We start from the raw sequence: 24,944 nt of genomic DNA on the forward strand, positions 1-24,944 counted from the left end.
TTTGTGACTCCAGTCCCAAAGTAACATGGTCCCCTTTACTGCAAAATTCAGAGGTGATTTTTCGATGGGCAATAAGTTAGACCTTCCCCAACAATATATTCATCCTGCCCGTCACTGCACTTGGTAAAATCTTCAGACTAACTTCTGCTCTCACTTCATACCAGCATGTCCTGATGCAAGGTCGTTGACCTGATGTGTTTTTTTCTCTCTATAGAAAAAGTCTACTTGATAAAATTGTACAATATTATCAGGGAATTGGGTGCAATAGACAGTAGGAAACTATACCCATAGAGATGTCAATAACTAAAGGACAAGGGGTGAAAGAATTTGAATCAGAATCAGGTTTAATATCAGGTGTTCGTGGGTTGAATGTCCATTCTGAAATCAGATGGCAGAGGGGAAGAAGCTGTTCCTGAATTGCTGAGTGTGTGCCTTCGGGCTCCTGTACCTCCTTACTGATGGTAGCAATGAGAAGAGGTGATGGGAATCCTTAATGATGGATGCTGCCTTTTTGAGATGTCGCTCTGTGAAAACGTCTGGGATGTTCTAGAGGCCGATTGAGTTCACAGGGGCAGCTTCCTTCGATACTGTGCAGTAGATCCCTCCCCCCATACCAGAGGGTAATGCAGCCAATTAGAATGCTCTCCACAGTAGAAATTCTGCAAGTGACTTTGGTGATATTCCAAATCTCCTCAGACCCGTAATGAAACATAGTAGCTGTCATGCCTTCTTTGCAACTGCATCAATATGTTGGGCCCAGGAGATGTCGATGCCCAGAAATTTGAAACTACTCTTTCATTCCACTGCTGAGAACTAGTGACAGTTCCCTTGTCTCACCCTTTCCGAAGTCAACAATCAGCTCTTTGGTATTACTGATGTTGAGTGCAAGATTGTTGCTGCGACATCCCCCAGCTACCTGACAGATCTTGCTCCTGCATTACTTCCATGCTTGGAATATGGAATCCACTTCCTCAGTGGTTTGTGGATGGAGGCACTAACACAACACTCAAGGTGAATTCATCGTCATAGGTGTAAGTACAGTGAGTACAGGTACAATGAGAAACTTACATGCATCACAGGTAAGTTGGTGGACAACACATATAAAATATATAAGACCGTGAAGAGAGTGCACAATTTAATCTTGCTCACTCTCAAATTCTGACCCCTCCATGATAACTGGTGTATGTTCCCTTGTCTTACCCTTTCTGAAGTCCACAATGAGCACTGAAATTGTCATCACAAAGAAGCCTGTGACCCAGTGCTGGTAAATGGGATGGGTACTTGATAACTGGTATGGATGTGATCACCCAAATGGCTTATGTTCAGTATTTTATGACCCTGACAAACAATATCTCACCTAGTAAGTATTTTCAGTATTATGGTTTTATTTCAAAAGTTATACTGCTGTTTCATAACGAACATAATATTTCCCTATTGTTGTGGACACAATAAATGGTAATATTTCCAGCATTTTTAACCTTCAATAATCACGTATATTTTCAAATAATTAAAAAATATATACAGTCATTGATTTCAAATAGACCTGTACACCTTGAAGCACCCGATTGCATAATTTACTCAAAGGAGTTTGAATTTCAAGGATTGTGACAAATGAAAGTTTCTAAACAGGCAGTGGAATAGACGTCCCTCCCCGAATCCTGAGCTGATTTGATTGACAGACGCGGGGTCCTTCCCTCTTTCACAAGCCCTGTAGTGAAGCGGCATCCAAGATGGTGAGCGACTGCGATCTAATCCGAGCTAAATCTCCGGCATCCGCCGCCGACCCGGCTTGCTCCCGTTTCCAATGGCAGGCAGAGGCTCCCCCGAGCTGAATGGCCGGTGTATTTTATGCTTGTTCGCGCGTGTTGATGTGCCCGGCGGCGCGGGCCTGCTCTTACTGGAGCCCCGCGCCTGGGACTCGGGTTGGCGCAGCCCCGGCGCCCGGTAGCTGTGGGATGGGGATGAGTCTCGACTGCTTGGTTTACATTCAGCCTGGCTCAGGCTGAATGTAAACCAGTCTAGGATCTAGTGTATGAAGTTGGTAAACTTTGCTCTCTCAGGCGTACACATACACCAGCCCGGGCTCTGGTAATGCATCCTCTGCTTTCCTACATTTAGAGTGAGAGTACCTCATTTATTTAAGTAGTGTGATTTAACTTATTAAATTTTAAGTCCCTGGGCATTGTAGGATAATACTGTAAAATTATGGGGTTGAAGCACGAAGTTCGGATAAGTTTTACTGCATTGTCTGAGAACCTGCATGAATAAAAGCAGACTAAGAATAAACTATGTACGGACTCAAGGCCACAGGTTTATGGGGAGAGGTTCAATAAGAGTCTGAGGTGACAGCTTTTTCATCCAGAGTGGTCAGGATTTGTAATTTACTGATGGATTTTATTTCTTTTGAAAACAAATAATGTAAAGTATAACTCTCAGAACTAAAGGGTGTTTTTAAGGTAAAAGTGGAGAAGTTTGATAAGAATTAGGGGCAACTTTTTTCATTTGGAGAGGGGTCAGTACACGGAATGAGCCTGCAATGGAGGTAATTGAAGCGGGTATGTACAGAAGCATTTGAATGGCCATTGGACACGTAACTGGATAGGAAAGGTTTGGAGCGATATCAACCCAGTGGCAGGTAAATGTGACTAGCTTGGTTGGCATAGACTGAAGAGCCTGGCTGCATGCTGTATAACAACATATTGGAGAACTGGGTTGTGAGGGAATGTTGCAGCTCTGGTTCAGCCACTGGAATATCGAGATCAGTTTGGTCGCCTCATAGGAAGGAGAGGTTTGTCCTGCTGTCTGGACTAGAGGGCATGTTTTATGAGGATAGGTAGAGTGAGCTAAAGCTTTCCTTTTGGAGCAAAGGAAGATGAGAGGTGGACTGATAAGAGATGTACAAGATTATATTGATAGAGTGGACCGCTGGACATTTTCCAGTGGAAATGGCTAATACGAGGGGGCATAGTTTTAATATTGGAGGACAGTATGGAGCAATACAGGGATAGGTTTCTTTTACAAGTGGCGAGTGTGTGGAATGTGCTGTCTGGTGACAATAGAGGCAGATGCATTAGGGACATTTAAGTGACTTTGGCACTTGAATGAAAGAAAAATGGATGGCTACGTGGGAGGGAGCAATTAGATTGATCCTAAAGTAGTTAAAAGTTTCTCTCAATATCATAGGCCAAAGGACCTGGACTGTTATATGTCAAGTAGCAGCTATGGTAATGGTTCCCAACCCTTTTGATGCTGTGGACCAATATCATTAAGCAAGGGGTCTGTGGATGCCAGGTTGGGAATCCCTGATCTACAGAGAAAATGGACTTTTGGGGTCAAGACTGTTCATCTGGACTCACCACGTCTACAAATGCTGTTTGACCCTCATTTCTCCGGCATTGTTTATTGCTCCAGATTCCAGCATCTGTGGTCTCTTGTCTCCATGTAGACTGTAAGAGTTGGGAGAAATCGCCCAAAAAAACCTGCCAGTAATAGATTCTGAAAGCTGACCAGGAGCATCATTCTGTTTCAGAAGGAAATTTTTGTTTCTCAAAAGGCATTTGAAGTGAAATCGTTATGGGACAGTGGGTGGAATGGGGCTGCTCTGCCAGAACCATGGAACTTGACAGGTTGAATGTTCTGAGAAGAATCTTAAATGAGAGAACTATTGTAAAGGAATGAAATTTTACCTTGATATTGTGACCAAGGCAACTTGAACTTTCTGCTGTGGTTTTATTCTACAAGGAGTGATGTGGTGGCAGAGAGGTTACTCAGAGGCGATGCAGATGGTACGGATATATATCACTGAACTGGCAATAATTGTATGTTCATTTTTAGGATCTGGATTTGATTTTGGTGCTGGGCAGATAATATGCATGTTGATGCAGACTGAGCAAGTTTCTTAAAATGGAGTTAAGAGTAATTTTCAGGCAAAATTTTAACTTGTCTTCTACCAACTCAGGCAGCACGTACCAGGCACCCACCACTCTCTAAATCTAATGCAAATCTCTTGTCTCATCTTGACTATATGCCTTCTAGTCTGTGGTAATTCCACCCTGGGAAAGACTTCCTACCCTACATGCCTCTCATAATTTTGTATAGTTTTATCAGATTGCTCTCAGGATATGACTGGATAAGAAGGAATTTCTTCATTCTGAGGGTGGTTATCCTATAGATAGTTTCAGTATAGAAGGCTAAAAATTGAGTTGCTGAAGAACTTGTGTTGATGTAAACCATCAAATGTAGGGGATTGCATGGGGTGAGGCATTGTGATTGAGAATCAGCCATGATTCTGTTGAAAAGTGAAGCGTGCTTTAAGGATTGACTGGTCTGCTTCCAGCCCTATTTTTTTGTCTGTTTTCAGCTTGACAAGTGATGGAAAGGCTTTGGGGAATGAGGAGATAAGTCAGCACAAATCAGATGGCTGAACAGCCTCCTGCTTCATTTCAAGTGTTAGAAAAGTTGGTACCTGATCAGCTCTTGAGTGACTATTTAGTTTTGAGTTGAATTTCTGATCAGTGTTTACCTTGGGCTTAATGGTGCAGAGAGCTCAGCAATGCCTATGCTATTCAGTGACAACAGAAAGTAGTTGGATTGGGGTGTGATTGTTTTCCACGTTCAGTTCTTACTGAATAAATGTGCACCATATGTTTGTTACTTTTTATTTTACAGAACGACACAGTGACGATCAGAACTAGGAAGTTCATGACAAACCGCTTGCTCCAACGCAAGCAAATGGTGAGTAGAAATGTTTCGTTGTTTTCCTTCAGTGTGATTATTTGCAGAAGGTTATGATTGTTATGATTTTTTAAACCCCTTTTGTAGAAATACTGTGAGCTCTTGTGCTTTTTAATCCTTCAATATTGCAAGCTTGAGGCTCACAAAGTGCTGGAAGAACTCAGCAGGGCAGACAGCATCTGTAGAAGGGAATAAGTCTCCTTCAGCATTTTGTGTGTGTTGCTTATTTTCTCCAGTATTTTGAGTGTAGATCACACTGAAGGGTCTGGGCCTGAAAACATTGCCTGCTTATTCCCCTCCTTAAATGCTGCCTGACCTGACCTGCTTCAGCATTTTTGTATGTGTTGCTCAAGATTTCCAACATCGGCAGAATCACTCGTTTTAATGCTTAAGAGCTGCTTTGAGATTATTCTCTTCAATTTCTAGTATGTTCTCATTGATGCAGCACCTCTAGGATATTTTAAGCACCTGGTGTAAGTTCCTGGTAAGAATCTCAATTCTGTTCTCATGCACATTTTAATTTCAATATAGGTTGTCGATGTCCTGCACCCTGGCAAACCTACAGTTCCCAAAACGGAAATCAGGGAAAAGCTGGCAAAGATGTATAAAACAACGCCAGATGTCGTGTTCGTTTTTGGGTTCAGGACGCAGTTCGGTGGTGGCAAAACAACAGGATTTGCCATGGTCTATGATTCCTTAGATTACGCCAAGAAGAATGAACCAAAGCACAGGCTAGCAAGGGTGAGAAGACAAGTTGTGTACCTCTGAGATTTTAAGGATGCTCTCTGCCTTTTTTTATACTAATCTGTATCCATTCTGTTTCAGCATGGTCTATTGGAGAGGAAAAAGGTTTCTAGGAAACAGCGAAAGGAACGAAAGAACAGAATGAAGAAAGTTCGTGGTACAGCTAAAGCTAACGTTGGTGCTGGCAAAAAGGTATGAGAATTCTTGGCAAAGAAAATATAATGTTGCATTCTATATCATAAATTAGATTCCTCTTGGAATATTTTACTTGATCTCTCTGATCATGTCCCTTCCTCCTGCCCCTCAATTAGGCCCTGAACTCCCTGATCTGCCTCCCTCCCTCAAACAACGTGTTCCTTAAAACCTGGTTCCTTAATGGAGCTATTGGTCACCTGTCCTTGTGTCTTGTGGCTCAATTTCAGGTTTAGATTTGTCTTGCATTTGTGAGGTATTATGATGTTTTAATTTAAAGAATCTATTGATTAAATTTTTTTTCTCTGCTGTATCCATTTGAGAATTTTGGTTTTCAGTTTTGTCTTTTTTTGTTCATGTTTTCTATCTTTTTTTCCTCCGGACCACAGAAGGTAATAGTGTTATTTTGCATGTAGTGTTGTGTTCACTAATTGGCTTAGTTTTTCTACAGCTTAGTTTCTCTCGAGCTAAGTAGAATCTTAATACAAATGTGTGATTTTACAAATTATTGTTATAGCATGTTGCAATGTGAACTTTTCTTCCACTGACTAAGCTTAAAGCAAGTAGCATGCTTTTACAATAGCAATCAAAGTAATGGAAAGTAGAGCAAAACAACACAGTACAAGCCCTTTCACCCTTGTTATTGTGTTGACCTTTTAACCTTTAAAATCAATCTAATCCTTCCCTCCCACAAAGCCCTGCAATTTCCTTGCATCCATGTGCCTTTCTGAGTCTCTTGTGATCCCAATGGATCTGCCTCTATCTCCATCCCTGGCATTCAGTGCTCCGTGTTTCTTTAAAAAAAACTACCTCTGACATTACCCCTGTACTTTGTTTCAATCACCGTAAAATTTTGCCCTCTTGTATTAGCCATTGCTGTCTTGGAAAATCTTGCTCAACCTATTCTTATAAGACAATCTCAAATCCAGGCAGCATCCCAGGGTGCATATCTGCACACTCTCTAAATTTTCTACATCCTTTCTATAATGAAGCATCCAGAACCGAACGCAATACTCCCAAGTGTGGTCTAACCAGAGTTTTATAGAGCTGCGGCATTATCTCATGGCTTTTAAACTCAATCACCCCCAAATGATGAAGGCTAATGCACCATTTGCCTTTTTAACCATCTTAACTTGCATGGTAACTTTGAGGGATCTGTGGATGTGGACCCCGAGATCCTTCTGTTCCCTCATAATGCTAAAATTTCTACTTGTACTCGGTCTTCAAGTTAGACCTTTCGATGTATGTTACTCCATATTTTTCTGGATTGATATCAATCTGTGATATTGACGACCTAGCTCTGCATCCTATCAACGTCCCTATTTCAACCTCCTCTATCCCCAACACCACAAGCCTTTGTCATCTGCAGGCTCACCAACCCACATTTTCACTTCCTCATCCAAGTCAATTACAAAAGTCACAGAGCAAACATTCCAGCACACATCCCTGTGGAAAACCAATAATCATGGACTCCAGCAGAATATGCTCCATTTATTACCACCCTCTACCTTCTCCAGGCAAGCCAGTTCTCAATCCACACAGCCAAGAATCTATGCATCCTCATTTTCTGAATGAGCCTATCATAAGGTACCTTGTCGAATACCTTACTAAAGTCCATGTACACCACATCCACTGCTCCTACCTTCATCAATTTATTTTGTCACTTCTTTGAAGAATTCGGTCATGCTTGTGAGGGATCACCTGCATTCGCAAAACCATGCAGATTATCAGATTATGCTTCTCCAAATGCTTGTAAATACTTCCTCTATGAATCCTCTTCAATAATTTGCCTGCTAATGATGTAAGACTCATTAGTCTAGAATTCCCAGGGTTATCCCTATTTTTCTTGAACAATCTATTGGGAAATATTAGGTGTTGCAGTTTGGGGGATTGCTCCTCTGTGATTCATTAGCCTCGGAGCCAGAATTGCAAATTTTCATTCTTCAGTTCTCGTGTGTACGGAAGGCTGGACTTTTTATTTTGTCGTAGGGTTTTTTTTCCAGAGAAGCTCACTTTTTGATTTTTGACTACTTCTGCAAATGGCTGCTGGAGAGTGGATATCGTTATGTTAATGTCTTCCTATTTCTTTTGCCCATAAAAGAATTTTGCAGCAAGCTAAGTGTGTGTGACTGGTCTAACATTCTTACAATAGACTGGCTGCTCTGAGTTTTGATGTTTCTAGCTGTTAGCCAAAATCTGTTTTTAAGACTTGTAAGTTTGATTTGTTTCTTGATATCAGTATATAACTTTGTTTTGCCTTTCTTTATTGCTCTTATGGAATATGTCCTTCAGAAATGAAGCAACAGTGCAGGTACTGAAGTCTATGCATGAGTGTGCTAGCATGCACTGCACGTGACTGATTTACCTTGGTCTTGCTCAATGTTGCTAACTTTTATAGTTTGCATGTTACTTCTTGCACGGGATTGGTGTTAGTTTTAATTAAAGCTAACTGAAAATTTCTATGCTAATTTTTCTTGGGTGAGGTCTTAAATAGTATTAATAACATGCACAGTCACATTCAGAAAGATCCATGTTTGGATTCACTAATAAATCAAGTTACAAAAAAAGGATATAGCTCCCCTGCTGGTAGGAATTATGAAAATTGATCTATACAGGTGTCCATATTGTCCAAAGATAACCTATCTGAATTTCATGCCATTGCCCTGCTGGTTTTCAGATGATGTGAATGCTTTTGATTGAGCTGCAGCCTGGCTCTAGCATCTACGAGCTGCTATAAATGTAAATGATACACCTAGCCTAGTGGGTAGAACAACACTTTACAGTGTCAATGACCCGAGTTCAGTTCCCACCACTGTCTGGAAAGAGTTTGAACATTCTCCCCGTGACCGGGTAGGTTAACTGATCATTGTAAGTTGTCACGTTTAGGTTATGGGGTTGCTGGGCAGCATGGCTCAAAGGGCCGGAAGGACTTCGTCCGAGCTATCTCGATAAATAAACTTTTCACAGTTGTTATGCCATAGTTAAAGTTATTCTCAAGAACATAATGAAATTGAAGCAAGTGTGTTTTATTCTTCAATACCAAGAAATTAATGTGTGAGTGATGCAAGATGATGAGTCACCAGCAGGATAAGATGAGATTGAAAAAAACCATGCAGATTGTGAGATTCATATATTGAGCTAATTGTTACTAATCTAAATACATCAAGTTGGGAATAAAAGCTGTTCTTAGTTATATTAAAATGGTAGGCCATATAGTCATATAAAGCCTGATCCTCCATTTCATTTAAGAGGGTATAATTTTTAAAATAGAGGTATATTCTCTAAGTGCATGTTTTATTTCAAGGGTGTCTTAATCATGGTGTGCTTCATATTCAATGCTTTAATCTTTCACTTTATTGAATGTTTAGAGGCTGTCCATTTTACTGAAATTCGTGCGGTCAATACTCTTGTGGAACTTCTGCTGTCTTGATCATTTGAAAATGCCTTTTTCTCCTTTGCAGCATGCTTTAAATTGCACTTTTTTGTAAAATTTTCAATGCCAGAATTTGTCACACTGGTCATAATTTCTGATTGCATGTGATACAGTACATTAGAGGTTTAACTTTGGCAGTTTAAGTTGTGACTTGGTCTAATCCTTTCATTTGCATTTTGTGTACAGACGACCTCTGCATTACAGAAAGGTTGCATCCCTAGAGAAAACTCCATATTGCAGTTTCTGTAAAATGAAATCTGTTTCCCATGGAATCCCTTCATAAGTGGAGGTGCATTCATATAGTGGTAGTACTGTAGTTGCTCAGAAGGTTGCCTTGTCTGCTTCCAGTGCCGAGCGGCTGCATTTGGAGACAATTGACTGCAGGTGCTGTAACTTGCTGCTCCACTCTGACATATCCAATTCTAAATAAGGCCCCCTCCCCTGCTCCATCACAAGCCTCCAGTCCTGTTGACCCCAACTTGCATACACAAACATACCTAGTACTACCTCCACATAGTAAGATCAGTGATTAATAAAGATGGGTTCCAAGCAGAGCTGAACCAAATTCATGATGATGTGGACCATTCCAAAGTGGCACTGAATCTCCATAAACAAGAGACAAACAGGAGGGGTCATTTTTTTTTAACTATCCGCACACTGGGCAAAAAAAACAAGGCTAGAAGTTGCTGGATTAAGAATTCACAAACCACTTATCAGCTTCTAGGTTCGGTTTATATTTAGCGTTTTGGTCCTGTTTTAGACATCTACGTAACATGGAAACCTCTTGGAGGGCAGGATTTTAGTGATTGTGAGAGAACAAAATAAGCTTACTGTATTAAAATAAAAGTCTGCCGCAATTTTCAAGAAACGCAAGTTGAAAGAAAAAGACATTTTGTATCTAGCTTTTTCATGCTACTCTGCTGCCCTTCACAAATTTTGTACAGTTGAATTACTGTAATGCAGCGGTCGACTGTGATTAGTGCATATGCTTTCTCAAATGTGTTTGAAATATGAAGTCATACAAATTTGGGTAATTTTGTTTTTCTATATTTTGTTCCCTACAGTAATATGTCAATACACATGAAAGTCTCTTGAAAAGTGAGTATTTAACTTGCTGATGCCAGATTGTCTTTTGATATGGTATATGTTTAAGAATTATTACTAAATGATGTGTGGTGACTTTGTTTCAAAATGTAATTAAAAGTTGGAAAATTAATGGTTGAATATTGTTGATTTTTGAATGCAGTTCTCATTACAGATGTATAAGGTGCAGATTTTAATTGTTTTTTGTCCCACCAACAGGCTGAATTGACCATGGATCACCGCCTCTGATTTCTTCCCTCGTGCTCAAATAAATCTTATAAAAATTGGAAAGTTGTCTTCTCTTGTTATACAGTACTGATTTTTTTTTACTTGTATGGGTTTGAGCTGTTGAGGATGTACATAAAAGGCAATTAACTTATTTCAAAACCAGTTGTGGCATTATTTTGACCAGACAACATTTGTTCTATCCTTTAAGAATACTGTAGCAGTGGTAACCTTTTGGGGTGATTGTGTACAGTGGAATATTTTATTTATTGAGGTACAAGGCAGAATAGGTCCTTAAGATCCTTCGAGCCACACCACCCACCAATCCCCCAATTTAATCTTGGCCTAATCACAGGACAAGTCACAATGATCAAATAACCTGCCAGCCAGTACATCTTTGGCCTGTGGAAGAAACCAGCGCACCTGGAGGAAACTCCACGTGGTCAGAGAAAACATGCAAGCTCACAGGCAGTGGTGGGAATTAAACCCAGGTCACATAAAGAGTTGCATTAGCCACCATGCTACCGTCTTGCTCGGGATTTAGTTTCTACAGCTGTCTTTGGGTTTATGTTCTCTGCATGACCGTATACTCTGGTTACTTTCCACAATCCAAAGTTGTGAGCATGTTATGTTAGCTCCGGAAACATGGGTGACATTTGCAGATTCCCCACACCACCAGCAGCATATCTTTGGATTGTGTTGGCCATTAATATGAATGATACATTTCACTGTGTTTCGGTGTTCATGTGACAAAAAGCTAATTTTTAATCAATTACTCCACAATGGACCAAGCTTGGCAAAACTGGCCTCAGGCTTAAATTTTATCTTGCCAAATACTTTTGTCTCGACCAGTATTGCTGCGGTGCTTTACCTTCGTGTACAGGTTGAGCACCTCTTATTGGAAATGGTTGGCCGGAAGTATTTTGGAATATAGTTACAGTGCCTTATAAAGCAACTCATCCCCAGTCCTTTGTTCAAATAAATGAGTATTACAACCGGAGATTTTGATCACTTTTACTGAGAATTTTTATTTGTGAACCGTGTTCTTTTTTACATTAGAGCCCAAGAAATGAGAAATTATAAAGTGTGGAAAACTAAAAATTCAAAAACAAATGTCAGCAGTTCAAAAGTATTCACCCACCTTAGTTCCATATTAAATTGAACCACCTCTCACAGCTATTATGGCCAGTAATCATTTTGGATAAGGATTCTGTACCACTCCAGGATATGAATTTGTTTTCACTAGAAGCCACTCCATGGTTGCTCAAGCAGTATTGTTTGGGTGATTGTCTTACTGAAAGATGTGCTTCCTCCCCAGTTTGTTTTCTGGCAAAGGCTTGCAAGTTCTTACCTCTCTAAATTCAGTAGCATTCGTCTTCTTACCAATCCAGATCAGGTTTCCATTCCTTGCTACTTCCACTAGACTTCACAGTGTGGTGGGTGTTACCTGGTTGATACGCAGTATTAGATTTATACTAGGAGTACTGCTTAGTGTTGAGGCCAAAAATTCAGTATTCCCCAACCACAAAACCTATATATTTGCAGTATCGTTTATGTGAAGCTTTGCAAAGGTTTTTACAGGCAGGGCTTCTTCCTTTCCACTCTTCCACAAATATCCTTTTTCTGCAAGGCCTTAGAGATTGTGGAGTAATGACTGACTGCTGACTTCTGCAGCTCACTCAGTTGGCATCACAATAACCTCTCTCACAAGTGTCATTCATCTCCAACCATTAAATTTAGAGGGGCAGTCTGGCCTAGGCAGCATGGGTGTGGTTTCTTATTTTCCTCTTCATGAAAGCCTGCGCTGAGATTCAAGGCATGTTCAGTGCCAATGAGATGGACTTGTACCCTTCCCCAGATTAGTTTGTTTTTAATTATTATTTCCCTGACTTGAATGCTCCTTTGTTTTAGTTTGGTCTTGAAAATTGGGTGAACCTCCCAATTTTCTACATAAACAAATTTGGTGAACTGTTAAGGTAATATATTGCATCTGAGGAGTGTTAGCAACTGCAAAGAGAATAAATACTTTTAAGCCTCAATTTTGGGTTTGAGTTTTTAGTAAATTGACAGGTTTTGGAAATTTTCTTTTTACTTAATATACTGCAGTGTCTTGTAGATCCACTCAAAAAATCCTTCAATATATTTTAAATTTAGAAACTGAGTAAAATGAAAATACTTGACCACTATGGAAAATAGTACTATATTTAATGAGGTACTTCGGAATGGGTTCCAAGTTTAAACACAGTCCAGTTACATTTACACATACAGCTTGTGTGTATATCCTGAAGGTAGATTTAATATTTTAATAATTTTGTACATGAAACAATGTGCATTGACCATCAGAAAGGTAAGCAATCGCTACCTCTGATGGTGGACATCATCATTCCCAACTCTGAACTTGTGTGTTACTGGTAAGCAGTCTTCGTCTTACACTTATTCATCCCATATGTACTGATGCAGCTATTCAGCATGTTAGATTTTCATCAGTGATCTTGACAAATTCTTCAATGAGTTTCTTTGCCGCTTGGTGATCAACAGATGCTTTATCATCATAGATCTTCGTAAGTTTAATGCTGCGCCTTAAATTTCTGCAACCAGCCTGTGGAATATTGCAATTACCTTCAATTTTCAGTTTGTCATGATAGTGACTTGTTTCATGATCAGCAAACCATTAAGTAGTGTATGTTTACTCCACCACTGATTAATTTACCCAATACACAATCAAGATCTTCATTTTTCTTTGTAATGTTTCTCTATTTTTCAATGACTTCTGATTATATATGAGATCACTTCTTGGTTGGTGTGCAGGCTGATAATTTCTTTATTCATTCTTCATCTGTTGCAGCACAGAGCAGTGAAAGTGACTCGGGTGGTGCTATTTTTTGTGTAAGTAGGAATTCTGTGAGACCTGTAGCTTGATGACAGTTGGCTTGTATGGGAAACTGAGGAAATGGTAGATGGGCAACTGGGAGGTAGTCACTCCTAGGATGCAGTGGGCAAGTAACTTGGGGACTGTCAAGAGAAGGAAGGGAAATGGGCAGCCAATGCAGAGTACCCCTGTGGCCATTCCCCTGAAGCATACCATTTTGGATACTGTTGAGGGGGGAGCCACAGCAACTGGGTCTCCTGCAGTAGTCAAAGTCTTTGTAGAGAAATGGAGACAAAATTCAGTGGACACGATAGGCACTCGGGTGGTATATCAGGGATATCGGATTTTGTCCATGACATTCTAAAAGGGGAACCTGAATTCTTGGTACATACGGCACCAAAGGTGAGGAGGTCCTGCAGAGAGATTTTAGGGAACTAGGTAGAAAGCTGAAAAGCAGGGTTGCCAGAGTAGCCACTTCTGGATTTCTGCTCATGCTATGCACTAGTGAGGGTAACAATAGAAGTAACTTGACAAATGAATGGCTGAGGAAATGGTGATGGGGCAGGATTACAGTTTTCTGATTCATTAGGATCTTCTGGGGGAGTTATGTCCTGTACAAAAGGGACAGTTTACACTTGGGGCAATATCCTTGCAAGCAGGTTTGCTAGAGCTGTTTGGGAGGGTGTCTGAACGGGAGTGATTGGGCAGGTGGTTTACAAGTAGAGACAGTGTGTCGTGAGACTGAGGAAGGGTAGGAAGATGACGGTGCAAAATTGAATGAGATGCAGTGTAGAAGGGAGAACAATCAAAAAGGATATTGGATACAGGGTTGAAAACTTGAGATTTGAATGCATGCAGTATATGGAATAAAGTAGATGTTCTTGTAGTGCAGTTAGAAATTGGCAGGTATAACGTGGGCATCAGTGAGTCAGCTGTGACTGAAAGAAGATAATAGCTGGGAACTTAACATCCGGTGATGCATGGTTCTGTTAGTAAAAAATGAAATCAAATCCTTGGAGGTGACGTAGGGTCATGGGTAGAGCTAAGAAAATTCAAGTGTACAATGCCCGGTGGGAGTTGTATTCCAGCATCCAAACTGTAGCAAAGATGTTGGCTACAAATTACAGTTAAGTAGAAGAAAAGGCATGTCAAAGGAGTAATGATAGTCATGGGAGATTCCAATATGCAGGTAAATTGGGAAAGTCAGGCAGGTTGGTGCTAGATCCCAAGAGGGGGAATTTGCAGAATGCCTACAAGATGACTTTAATAGTATCTTGTGGTTGAGTCTATTAGGGGATGTCATTCTGGATTGGACATTGTGCAAAAAAACTGAAAATGATTAGAGAGCTTAAGGTGAAAGAACCCTTAAAGGCGGGTGATCTTTTTTACTTTCAAAGGATGCTGCCCGACCTGCTGAGTTCATCCAGCTTGTTTGTACATGTTGATCTTTTTACTTTATATGTCAATGATTTGGATGATGGAATTGATGGCTTTATGGTCAAGTTTGCAGGTGATATGAAGATTGGTGGAGGGACAGGTGTTGAGGAAGCAGGAAGGCTGCAGAAGGACTTGGACAGATTAGGAGAATGGGCAAAGAAGTGGCAAATGGAATATGGTGTCAGGAAATGATGGTCATACACTTGGGTAGAAGAAATAAAAGCGGAGACTGTTTTCTAAATGTAGAGAAAATACAAAAATCCTAGGTGCAAAAGGACTTGAAAGGTAATTTGTATGTTGAGGTAGTGGTGAGGAAGACAAATGCAATGTTAGTTATTGGACTAGAATAGGATGTAATGTTGAGGCTTTATAAGGTGCTGGTGAGGACTCACTTGGAGTATTGTGAGCAGTTTTGGGCTCCTTAGCTAAGAAAGGATATGCTGACATAGAGTGTTCAGAGAAGGTGTATGAGAATGATTCTGGGATTTAAAGGATTACTATATCGAGACCAATTGATGGCTCTGACCTATGCTGACTGGAATTGAGAAGAATGAGGGAGGATCTCATTGAAGCATATTGAATGTTCCTTATTGGAGAAAATGCTTCCTATGGTGGAGGTGTCCATGAACAGAGGGCAGAGACTCAGAGCAGAGAGATGTCCATTTAGAACTGAGATGAGAAGAATTTGTTTAGCCAGAGGGTGGTGAATCTGTGGAAGTTATTGCTTCAGGTGGCTGTGGAGACCAAGTCATTGATTATATTTAAGGCAGAATTTGATAGATTATTCATTCGTCAGAGCATGAAGGGTTTTGTGGAGAAGGTGGGAGATTGAGGTTGAGAGAAATGGATCAGCCATGATGAAATGGTGGAGCAGACTTGATGGGCCAAATAGCCTATTCTGTTACTGTATCTTATGTTCTTATAGGACATAGGAGCAGAATTAGGGCACTCGGCCCATTGAGTCTACTGCACTTTTGCATTATGTCTGATCCCGGATTCCACTCAACCCCGCATTCCTGCCTTCTTGCCATATCCATTGTTGCCCTGACCAATCAGAAAAATATCAATTTTCACTTTAAATATATCCACAGTCTTGGCCTCCACTGCTGTCTGTGGCAGAGCATTCTGCAGATTCACTACTCTCAGGCTAAAAGTATTCTTCCTTACCTCTGTTCTAAAGGGTCACCCCTGAATTTTGAGGCTGTGCCCTTTAGTTCTGGACATTTCCACCATAGGAAACATCCTCTCCACATCCACTTTCACCCTTCAGTAGGTTTCAATGAGATTTTCTGTATTCCATAGGAAACATCCTCTCCACATCCACTTTCACCCTTCAGTAGGTTTCAATGAGATTTCCCATATTCTTCTAAATTCCAGTGAGTACAGGCCCAAAGCAGCCAAATGCTCATCCTATGTTAAACCCTTCATCTCCAAAATCATCCTCATGAACCTCTTCTGGACTCTTCAATGACAATGTATTCTTTTCTGAGATATGGGGCCCAGAACTGTTGACAATCCTCCAAGTGTGGCCTGATTAATGTCTTATAAAGCCTCAGCATTATCTTCTTGTTTTTATATTCTATTCTCCTTGAAATAAATGCCAACATTTGCCTTTTTTACCACAGACTCCACCTGTAAATTAACTTTCTGGGAGTCTTTCTGGTAACTCCAGGTCAGGGTCTTCAAAAGAATCCTGAAAAGGAAAAGTAAAGATATTAAAGGTAGAAATAGAGCTGTGTCCAAAGATGCAAGCAAAGGTGCCACCACCCCTCCTAAGCTTGACCTTTATAAGGAAATCAGGAGAGCTAAAAGAAGGTATGAGGTTGCTCTCGCAGATGAGGTGAAATATAATCCAGGGGCATCGATAGCTATATTAAGAACAAAAGGCTAGCAAATAACAAAATTGGTACCCTTCAAGATTAGTGTGGTCATCTATGCATGGAGCCAAAAAAGATGGGGAGATTTTAAATGGATTTTTTGCATCTGCGTCTACTGCGGAAAAGGACAAAAGTCTATAGAAGTGAGGCAAAGAGGCAGTGAGGTCATGGACTATATATAGATAACTGAAGGCAGAGGTGTTTGCTGCCTTGAGGAAAATTAGGGTGGTATATCCCCAGAGCTGACAAGTTGTTCCCTCATACCCTGGAAAAGCCTAGTGTAGAAACCGTAAAGGTCCTAGCAGTGATATTTAAAATGTCCGTAGCCACGGGTGAGTTGCTGGAGGATTGGAAAATAGCAAACATTATTCTGTTTTTTAAGAAAGGCTGTAAGAATAACCAAAAAAAAATTATAAGCTGGCGAGCCTAACATCAGTAATGAGCAGGTTGATGGATGGTATTTTAAGGGGCCGAATATAAAAGTATATGGACAGACAGGACTGATTAGCGATAGTGAACATGGTTTTGTGTGTGGTAGGTCACGTCAAACCAACCTTAGAGTTTTTGAGGAAAGTACCAGGAAAGTTGATAAAGGCAAAGCAGTAGATGTTGCCTATATGGACTTTAGCAAGGCCTTTGACAAAGTCCTGCATAACAGATTGGTCAAAAAGTTTTCAGGATGAGATTGGATTAGACTTTGTCCTTGTAGGAGAAGTCAGAGAATGGGAGCAGATGGTTGCCTGTCTGACTGGAGGCCTGTGACTAGTGGAGTGCTGTGGGGATCAATGCTGGGTTCATTGACATCTATATCAACAATCTGGATGACAATGTGGTTAACTGGATCAGCAAATTTGGGGGTGGAGTGGACTGCGAGAAAGACTATCAAAGCTTGCAGTGAGATCTGGGCCAGCTTGAAAAATGACAGATGGAATTTAATGCAGACAAATGTGAAGTGTTGCACATTGGGAGGACAAACCAGCATAGGACATACGTGGTGAGTGGTAGAACAGAGGAATCTGAGAATAGAGATCCATAATCCCTTGAAAGTGGCATCACAGGTGGATAAGGTGTAAAGAAAACTTCTGGCACATTGGCCTTCATAAAGAAAAGTATTGAGTACAGGAGATGGGATGTTATGTTGAAGTCGTACAAGACATTGATTAGGCCTAATTTGGAGTATTGTGTACAGTTTTGGCCACCTACCTACAAGAAAGATACCAATAAGATTAAAAGAATGCAGAGAAAATTTACAAGGATGTTGCTTCGACTTGAGGACTGAGTTATAGGGGACAGTTGAATAGGTTATGACTTTATTTCTGGTTTATGGAAGAATGAGGGGAGATTTAATGGAAGTATACAACATTTCGAGGGGTATACAAGTACGCATTTTTCATTGAGATTGGGTGAAGCTAGAACTAGAGGTCATGGGTTTAGAGTGAAAAGTGAAATGTTTAAGGGGAACGAGGGGAAATTCTTCACTCAGAGTGTGGAATGAGCTGCCAGCACAAACTGCGGATGTAGCTTCCATTCCAGCACTTAAGAGAAATTTTGATAGGTGCATGGATGGGAGGGGTATGGAAGGCCATGATCCGGGTGCAGGTCGATGGGACTAGGCAGGTTCATAGTTTACTATGGACTAAATGGGCTGAGGCCTGTATCCAGGCTGTAATGTTCTATGACAGAAATATGATGAAAAGTTGGAAATAATTCGGAAAAAGTGTAGCTCAGGCGGTTGATGGTTGGTTTGAGTTGTTCTCCATTCTTGGCAACTTATTTGCAAACATTTGTCACTGTATGAAGAGACATCATCAGTGTGCTGTTGATTATGGTATGTCCTCAGAGTGCTTGGCATTTATATACTTATCAATCAGTTGATTGTTTGCCTTTCAGAAGCTTAGTTGTGATGTGAATTTGGAGGGCACACCACAATTAGCAGCACACTGATGATGTCTCCTTGTATGGAAACAAAACGTTTGCAAGTAAATTGCCAAGATTGGAGAACAACTCAACCCAATCATGAAGAAAAGTAAAAGATGTGTGGAAGAAAATTATAATTTTCAAAGAAAGTATTTGAAGTTCCTAACACTGATTTCTATTAAGTTGTGCTTCACTGTGACTGAAATGTTTTCAGTAAATGTTGTTTTAATGATTACTGATTGTGTCATATGCCAGTTAAAAAAAAAGCTCTCCCCTAAACTAAACTGCAGTAAAAAAAACAGCAAAATGCAAGCCCAATTTTAATGCAACCATTTCCTTTTATTAGTACGTGCTGTTATGGCAGGGGGCACTGTAGGCCTGCTTTTAATACTATACGATTTGAACAACCAAAAGCAAACATTGCATGCAAACTGTTCCTTTCCAATCACAGTAGTAGACTCTAACCAGACAACCTCCAGCAAAGACGTTTTTGCTCTGTTTATTTTCATCTGAGGATTAAAAAAAAGCATTTTGTTCAAATCTGACCTGGTGATGACTTACACAGCATAGAAACGGGCTCTTTGGCCTACAGCATCTATGCCAACCATCGTGTCTGTCTATACTAATTCCAATTGCCTGCAATAATTCCATATCTCTCTGTGCCCTGCTCATTCAAGTCCCTTTCTGGATGCCCCATAAATGTTGTTAAGGCCCCGACTCCACAACTTCCTCTGACAGCTAATTCCAGAACCCAATAGCTGTTAGTGTGAAAACCTTACTCCTCAGATCTTCTTTAAACTTGATCCACTCCCCTAAACCCATGCCCTCAAGTTTTAGACACTCCAACTATAGATAACCAACCCTGGCTATGTATGTCTCTCATAAGTATATCTATGATGCCACTGCTCGGCTTCCTTCATAATGTAGCATGTCTTTCTTAGTATCTCCTGATAGCTTAAGCCTTCCAGTTTTGGTAACATCCTCATGAATCTTTTCTGCACCATCTCTAGTTTAGTCACATCCTTCCTGTAGTGCGGTAACCTGAACTGCACACCATACTCCAGCTCTCTCTTAGTGGCTTGGCTGATGAAGGCAAGCAAGCCATATGACTTCTTCATCGAAGCATGCACATATTCACAGGCTACCACATTTAATTTAGTTTTGTGTTTAACATCTGCCAAATAGATGCATACAGTACATTCAATAATTCATATACATTTCTGAAAAACATTTAACAAAGATTTCTTCATTGCATTCTAATGTGAAAATTATTCCTGTTTGCATGAATTAGATTATTTTAGTTTATTTTTATTTATTTTATTTAAAGATACAGCACAGCCCATGCCAGCCACTTACACCCATGTGACCAATTAACTTACTAGCCCGTGCATCTTTGGAATGTGGAAGGAAATTGGAGCACCTGGAGGTCATGGAGAGAACATACAAACTCCTTACAGACAGCAGCACTGTAAAAACATGATGCTAACCACCACACTACCATGCCACCCACATAATTGCTGATCAATTCATATTCCTAGTGTATATTAACAATTAGCTCTGTCACTAACAATGGATTGGTTAATGTTATAAACTGTAACTAATGCACCTTGTGATCTTATAAGAATGATGAAACCATTCTTTAACCTTGAACTAGAACTCAAAATGACACAGCACAGGCCCTTCGGCCCATGATGTTGTGCCAAGGTTTAACTCTAAGATCAGTCTAACAGGGTAATTATGTACAGTACCTAGGAATGGACTGATTGGTGATGGAAATGTGCTGTTTCCATTCGGGATTCACATTTTCTCCTTGTGCCTTCCCTTTTACATTCCAGTTGAAGGTCTTCCAGTTCTAGCTTACTGTTTCTCGCAAGTTTAGTCTCATATTCTGTTTTTAACTTTCCTTGTCAATTCCTTGGCCATTTTTGTTGAATTCTAAGCCTGCTTCCTATCCTCATGCTTCCTCTTGTTTATGGAAACTTTATAAGCTTTTTCTTTTGATAGATTCAAAACATACTGAACATACTGGTGCAGTTCTACACTGCCAACGTAGAGAGCATCCTGACATCAACCATTACTGTCTGGTTTGCTGCAGCATCCTCTCACAATGTACAAAACCTGCAGGTGAGGAGAAAGTGTCATTGGCTGCAGGTTACCATCACTGCAGGAGTTGTACGTGCCTCGGGTAAAGAAGGGGGACACCACCCACCCTGCAAATCTGCAAATAGCCTTTTCCAACACTTCCCTTCTGGAAAGCACTATTAGAACACTTCACACCATTTAAAAAATGTCTTCCCCAAGGCAGTTAATCTGATCAACCGTTCTAGTTAGTCACCCCCCACTCTATATATTACCTCAGTCACTTCACTGCACTATAAAACACTTTAAATCACATTTTATAATGCTGTTTACATTGTAATTATGTGCTGGTATTTATGAATTTATGTAGATTTTGTTCCACATCTGTACTTTTAACTTTATATAATCCTTTATTCCTTATAATTGTTGAATATTATTGTTTTTGTTGCATGTCACACCACACAACAGCAAATTCCTGATACATGTAAATGTATATGGCAAATAAATTTGATTGTTGATCTTTGATATTTTTTTTGTGACGCTGATCGAGGGATCAGTATTGGCCAAGGCACAAAGAATTTATCCACTGCTCTTGGAAATAGTGGCTGTGGGCCTGCTTTCATATTGGTCCGAGAGAAAACAAGATCTTTAAGATCATAAACACCTCACTCTGGCTCCTCTCTTACCTCTACTCTTCTCTTCACCTGTGCATTCTATTCCGTGGCTGTACTTCTAATTTTATTTTTTTGCAATTCCTATTCTGTGTAATTGTTGAATGTTTTTTTTGTTGTATGCCATGCCAACACACAACAGCAAATTCCCAATACATGTAAATATATATGGTGAATAAAGTTGATCTTTCATCCTCATTTCTCCTGTAGTTCCAACATGTTGGTCCATGGCTTCCTTTTGCGCCACGATGAGGATAGAGGAGCAACACCTTATATTCTGTTTGCTTAGCCTCTGACCCAATGGCATGAATATCGATTTCTCCTTCCACTATATTTATTTTCCTCCCTCTCCCCTCTTCTTCTATTCCCCATTCTGGCTTCTTGCCTCTTCTCACCTGCCTATCACCTCTCCCTGATGCTCCTCCTCCTTTCCTTTCTTCTATGATCCACTCTCCTCTCCTACCCAATTCCTTCCTCTCCAGCCCTTTACCTTTCCCACCCACCTGGCTTCACCTATCACCTTCTAGCGAACCACCTTCCTCCTTTTCCACCTTTTTATTCTGGCGTCTTCCCCTTCCTTTCCAGTCTTGAAGAATGATCTCAGCCTGAAATGTCGAAATTCATTTTCAAAGATGCTGCCTGACCTGCTGATTTCCTCCAACATTTGAGGGTGGTCCTTTGGATTTCCAGCATCTGCAGAACCTTGGATCTGCAACTTTCTTGTTAATATGTTCTCCTGTAGTCCATGACCAGGCTGCTTTTGTTTGTTGCTGTATAACCCAGTGGGTTACTCTAGCAGATTGTTTGTTATTAGACAATTCCTTCCCCCACACCCCAGACCCACAGATTATGCCTGGCCATTGTCAATCCACTGTCAGACCTTTTAATATGGCTTCTTTGTTCAACTCTGTGAAGCCCTGATCTATTTTCAATCAGAAATCCTGACTTCAGTTTCAGATACAGCACTTCCAACCATAAAATAAAATGCCGTTATATTTCCTGCACTCTGTCCCACAAAGCTCTTTAGAAACTGAATCAGAATGAGGTTTATTATCACTGGCGTACCGTATATCATGAAATTTAGTGGTCTGTGCCACCAGTACAGTGTAATACATAAAATAGACTAGAGTTCTTGGATTTGTGGACTATTTAGAAATCTGATGGTAGAGAGGAAGAAGCTGTTCCTAAAGTGCTGAGTTTTGTCTCAGAATCCTGCACCTCCTCTCCAATGGTAGCAATGAAAAGAGGGCATGTCCTGGGTGATGAGGGTCATTAATGGTGGATGTCATTTATTTTGCAGCACTGCCTTTTGAAAAAATCCTTGATGCTGAGGAGGCTAGTGCCTATGACGGAGCTGGCTGAATTTACAACCCTCTACACATTTTTTTCTAATCCTGTGCATTGGCCCTACCATACAAGACAGTAATACAACATGACGTACAAACATTACATATAAAACAGTCCATTCCCTAGTTGGTTTCTCAATACATTGATCTTGAAATCCATCATATATGCATCCCAAGAAATCATCCACTATGCTGTTGATACTTTTGGTAATGGTTTATTATTATCACATGTACTGAGATACAGTGAAAAGCTTGTCTTGCATACTGTTCATACAGATCAGATCATTACAGAGTGCACTGAGGTAGAACAAGATAAAATAACAGAGGACAGAATAAAGTGTTACAGCTACAGAGAAAGTGCAGTGCAGGTAGATGATAAAATGCAACATCATAATGAGATAGGTTGTGAGGCCAAGATTCAATCTTATCATACAAGAGGTCTGTTCGAGAGTCTGATCACAATGGGATAGAAGGTGTCCTTGAACCTGGTGGTACATGATTACAGGCTTTTATACGTTCTGCCTGATGGGAGAGGGGAGAAGAGAGAATGTTTGCGGTGGATGGGGGTCTTTGATTATACTGGCTGCTTTACTGAAGCAACGAGAAATATAGACAGAGTCCATGGAGGGGAGGTTGATCCCTGTGCTGGGCTGTGTCTACAACTCTACAGAGCCCATGATAATAAGCACAGCTTAGGAGAGTTAATGGCACCTAATGGCGACTCCTTTGCTTACATCTTCGGAAACAGCTCTATTTCCATCTTTAATATCTCTATTTTTCCCTTTCAGGGTTCTTTTGAAGAACCTGACCTGGAGTTACACGTTGACTATGGTTCTTTGTGGGAACAGGACCCACTCTCGGGGTTCCAAGTTCATCTTCAGAAGTTTTCTGATGATTCTGCCATAGTTGGATGCATCAGCAAGGGAGATGAGGCAGAGTACAGGGCTACGATGCGAAACTTTGTCACATGGTGCGAGCAGGATCATCTGCAGCTTAACGTGAAAAAGACTAAGGAGTTGGTGGTGGACCTGAGGAGGGCTAAGGCACCGGTGGCCCCTGTTTCCATCCAAGGGGTTAGTGTGGACATGGTGGAGGATTACAAATACCTGGAGATACGAATTGACAATAAATTGGACTGGTCAAAGAACACTGAGGCAGTCTACAAGAAGGGTCAGAGCCGTCTCTACTTCCTGAGGAGACTGAGGTCATTTAACATCTGCTGGACAATGCTGAGGATGTTCTATGAGTCTGAGGTGGCCAGTGCTATCATGTTTGCTGTTGTGTGCTGGGGCAGCAGGCCAAGGGTAGCAGACACCAACAGAATCAACAAACTCATTCGTAAGGCCAGTGATGTTGTGGGAGTGGAACTGGACTCTCTGACGGTGGTGTCTGAAAAGAGGATGCTGTCCAAGTTGCATGCCATCTTGGACAATGTCTCCCATCCACTCCATAATGTACTGGTTAGGCACAGGAGTACATTCAGCCAGAGACTCATTCCACCGAGATGCAACACTGAGCATCGTAAGAAGTCATTCCTGCCTGTGGCCATCAAACTTTACAACTCCTCCCTCGGAGTGTCAGACACCCTGAGCCAATAGGCTGGTCCTGGAGTTATTTCCACTTGGCATGATTAACTTACTATTATTTAATTATTTATGGTTTTATATTGCTATATTTCTTCACTATTCTTGGTTGGTGCGACCCAATTTCCCTTGGGATCAATAAAGTATGTCTGTCTGTCTGTCTGTTCCATAACTGGCCATTGTTCAGCATGTCAAAGGCTCGGCCTAAGAGTTCGGCTCTTAGTTCTCGGGGCTCTGGAGACAGGCAGATCGAGGGTCAGTGTCACGACAAGAGACCTGCGTGTCGTTGGGGGAGTTGAAATATCTGCTATGTGCCTGGAGATCCGGGATCTTTGCGATTTTCGGGCACAGAGCTTGAAAAAAAGCGACATAACAAACTTTTAACATCATAAACCAGTGAGTTTTTTGTTATACCTCCCCGCTCGCTGGGAAAATGGAGACACCTCTTTTATTAGGGAGAAAGAAAACCTGTGGTATTTTGAATACCGGGTGAAGCACGAAGACTTTGGGGTAACTGCAAGTCTGTGTCTTTGCTATTGCTTTGCTCACGCTTGAGCACTCGGTGGCGAAGCTGATGTTCTTTTGCCAGTGGGGGGGAGGGGGATTGTTGCTTGCTGCCGCTTACCGTGGGAGGGAGGGGACCTGGGGGGGACTTCGGGGTTCTAACGTTTAACTGTCGTTCATCCTTTGGGGCACTCCTATGTTTTCATGGATGGTTGTGAAGAAAAAGCATTTCAGGATGTATATTGTATAC

At 40.9% G+C, this 24,944-nt stretch overlaps 1 protein-coding gene across 4 annotated transcripts; it reads left to right on the forward strand.

The window, feature by feature from the left end:
• Positions 1-1,644: 1,644 nt before the first annotated feature.
• On the forward strand, positions 1,645-24,772 carry rps24 (ribosomal protein S24). Of its 4 annotated transcripts, XM_059946710.1 has the most exons (7): positions 1,645-1,733; positions 4,669-4,734; positions 5,266-5,475; positions 5,560-5,670; positions 7,963-7,981; positions 10,168-10,201; positions 10,406-10,565. In XM_059946710.1, exons 1-5 carry the CDS (start codon positions 1,731-1,733, stop codon positions 7,966-7,968), a joined length of 396 nt encoding a protein of 131 aa, XP_059802693.1. In that variant the 5' UTR covers positions 1,645-1,730; the 3' UTR covers positions 7,969-7,981; positions 10,168-10,201; positions 10,406-10,565. The 4 variants fall into 4 exon arrangements, with proteins under 4 accessions (XP_059802693.1, XP_059802694.1, XP_059802691.1 ...); XM_059946711.1 differs by lacking the exon at positions 7,963-7,981; XM_059946708.1 differs by lacking the exons at positions 1,645-1,733; positions 4,669-4,734; positions 5,266-5,475; positions 5,560-5,670 and adding an exon at positions 19,839-24,772 and having other exon boundaries at positions 7,961-7,981; positions 10,406-13,297.
• Positions 24,773-24,944: the final 172 nt, after the last annotated feature.

This window comes from Hypanus sabinus, chromosome 21 (assembly GCF_030144855.1).
Source record: "Hypanus sabinus isolate sHypSab1 chromosome 21, sHypSab1.hap1, whole genome shotgun sequence".
Lineage (NCBI taxonomy): Eukaryota > Metazoa > Chordata > Chondrichthyes > Myliobatiformes > Dasyatidae > Hypanus > Hypanus sabinus.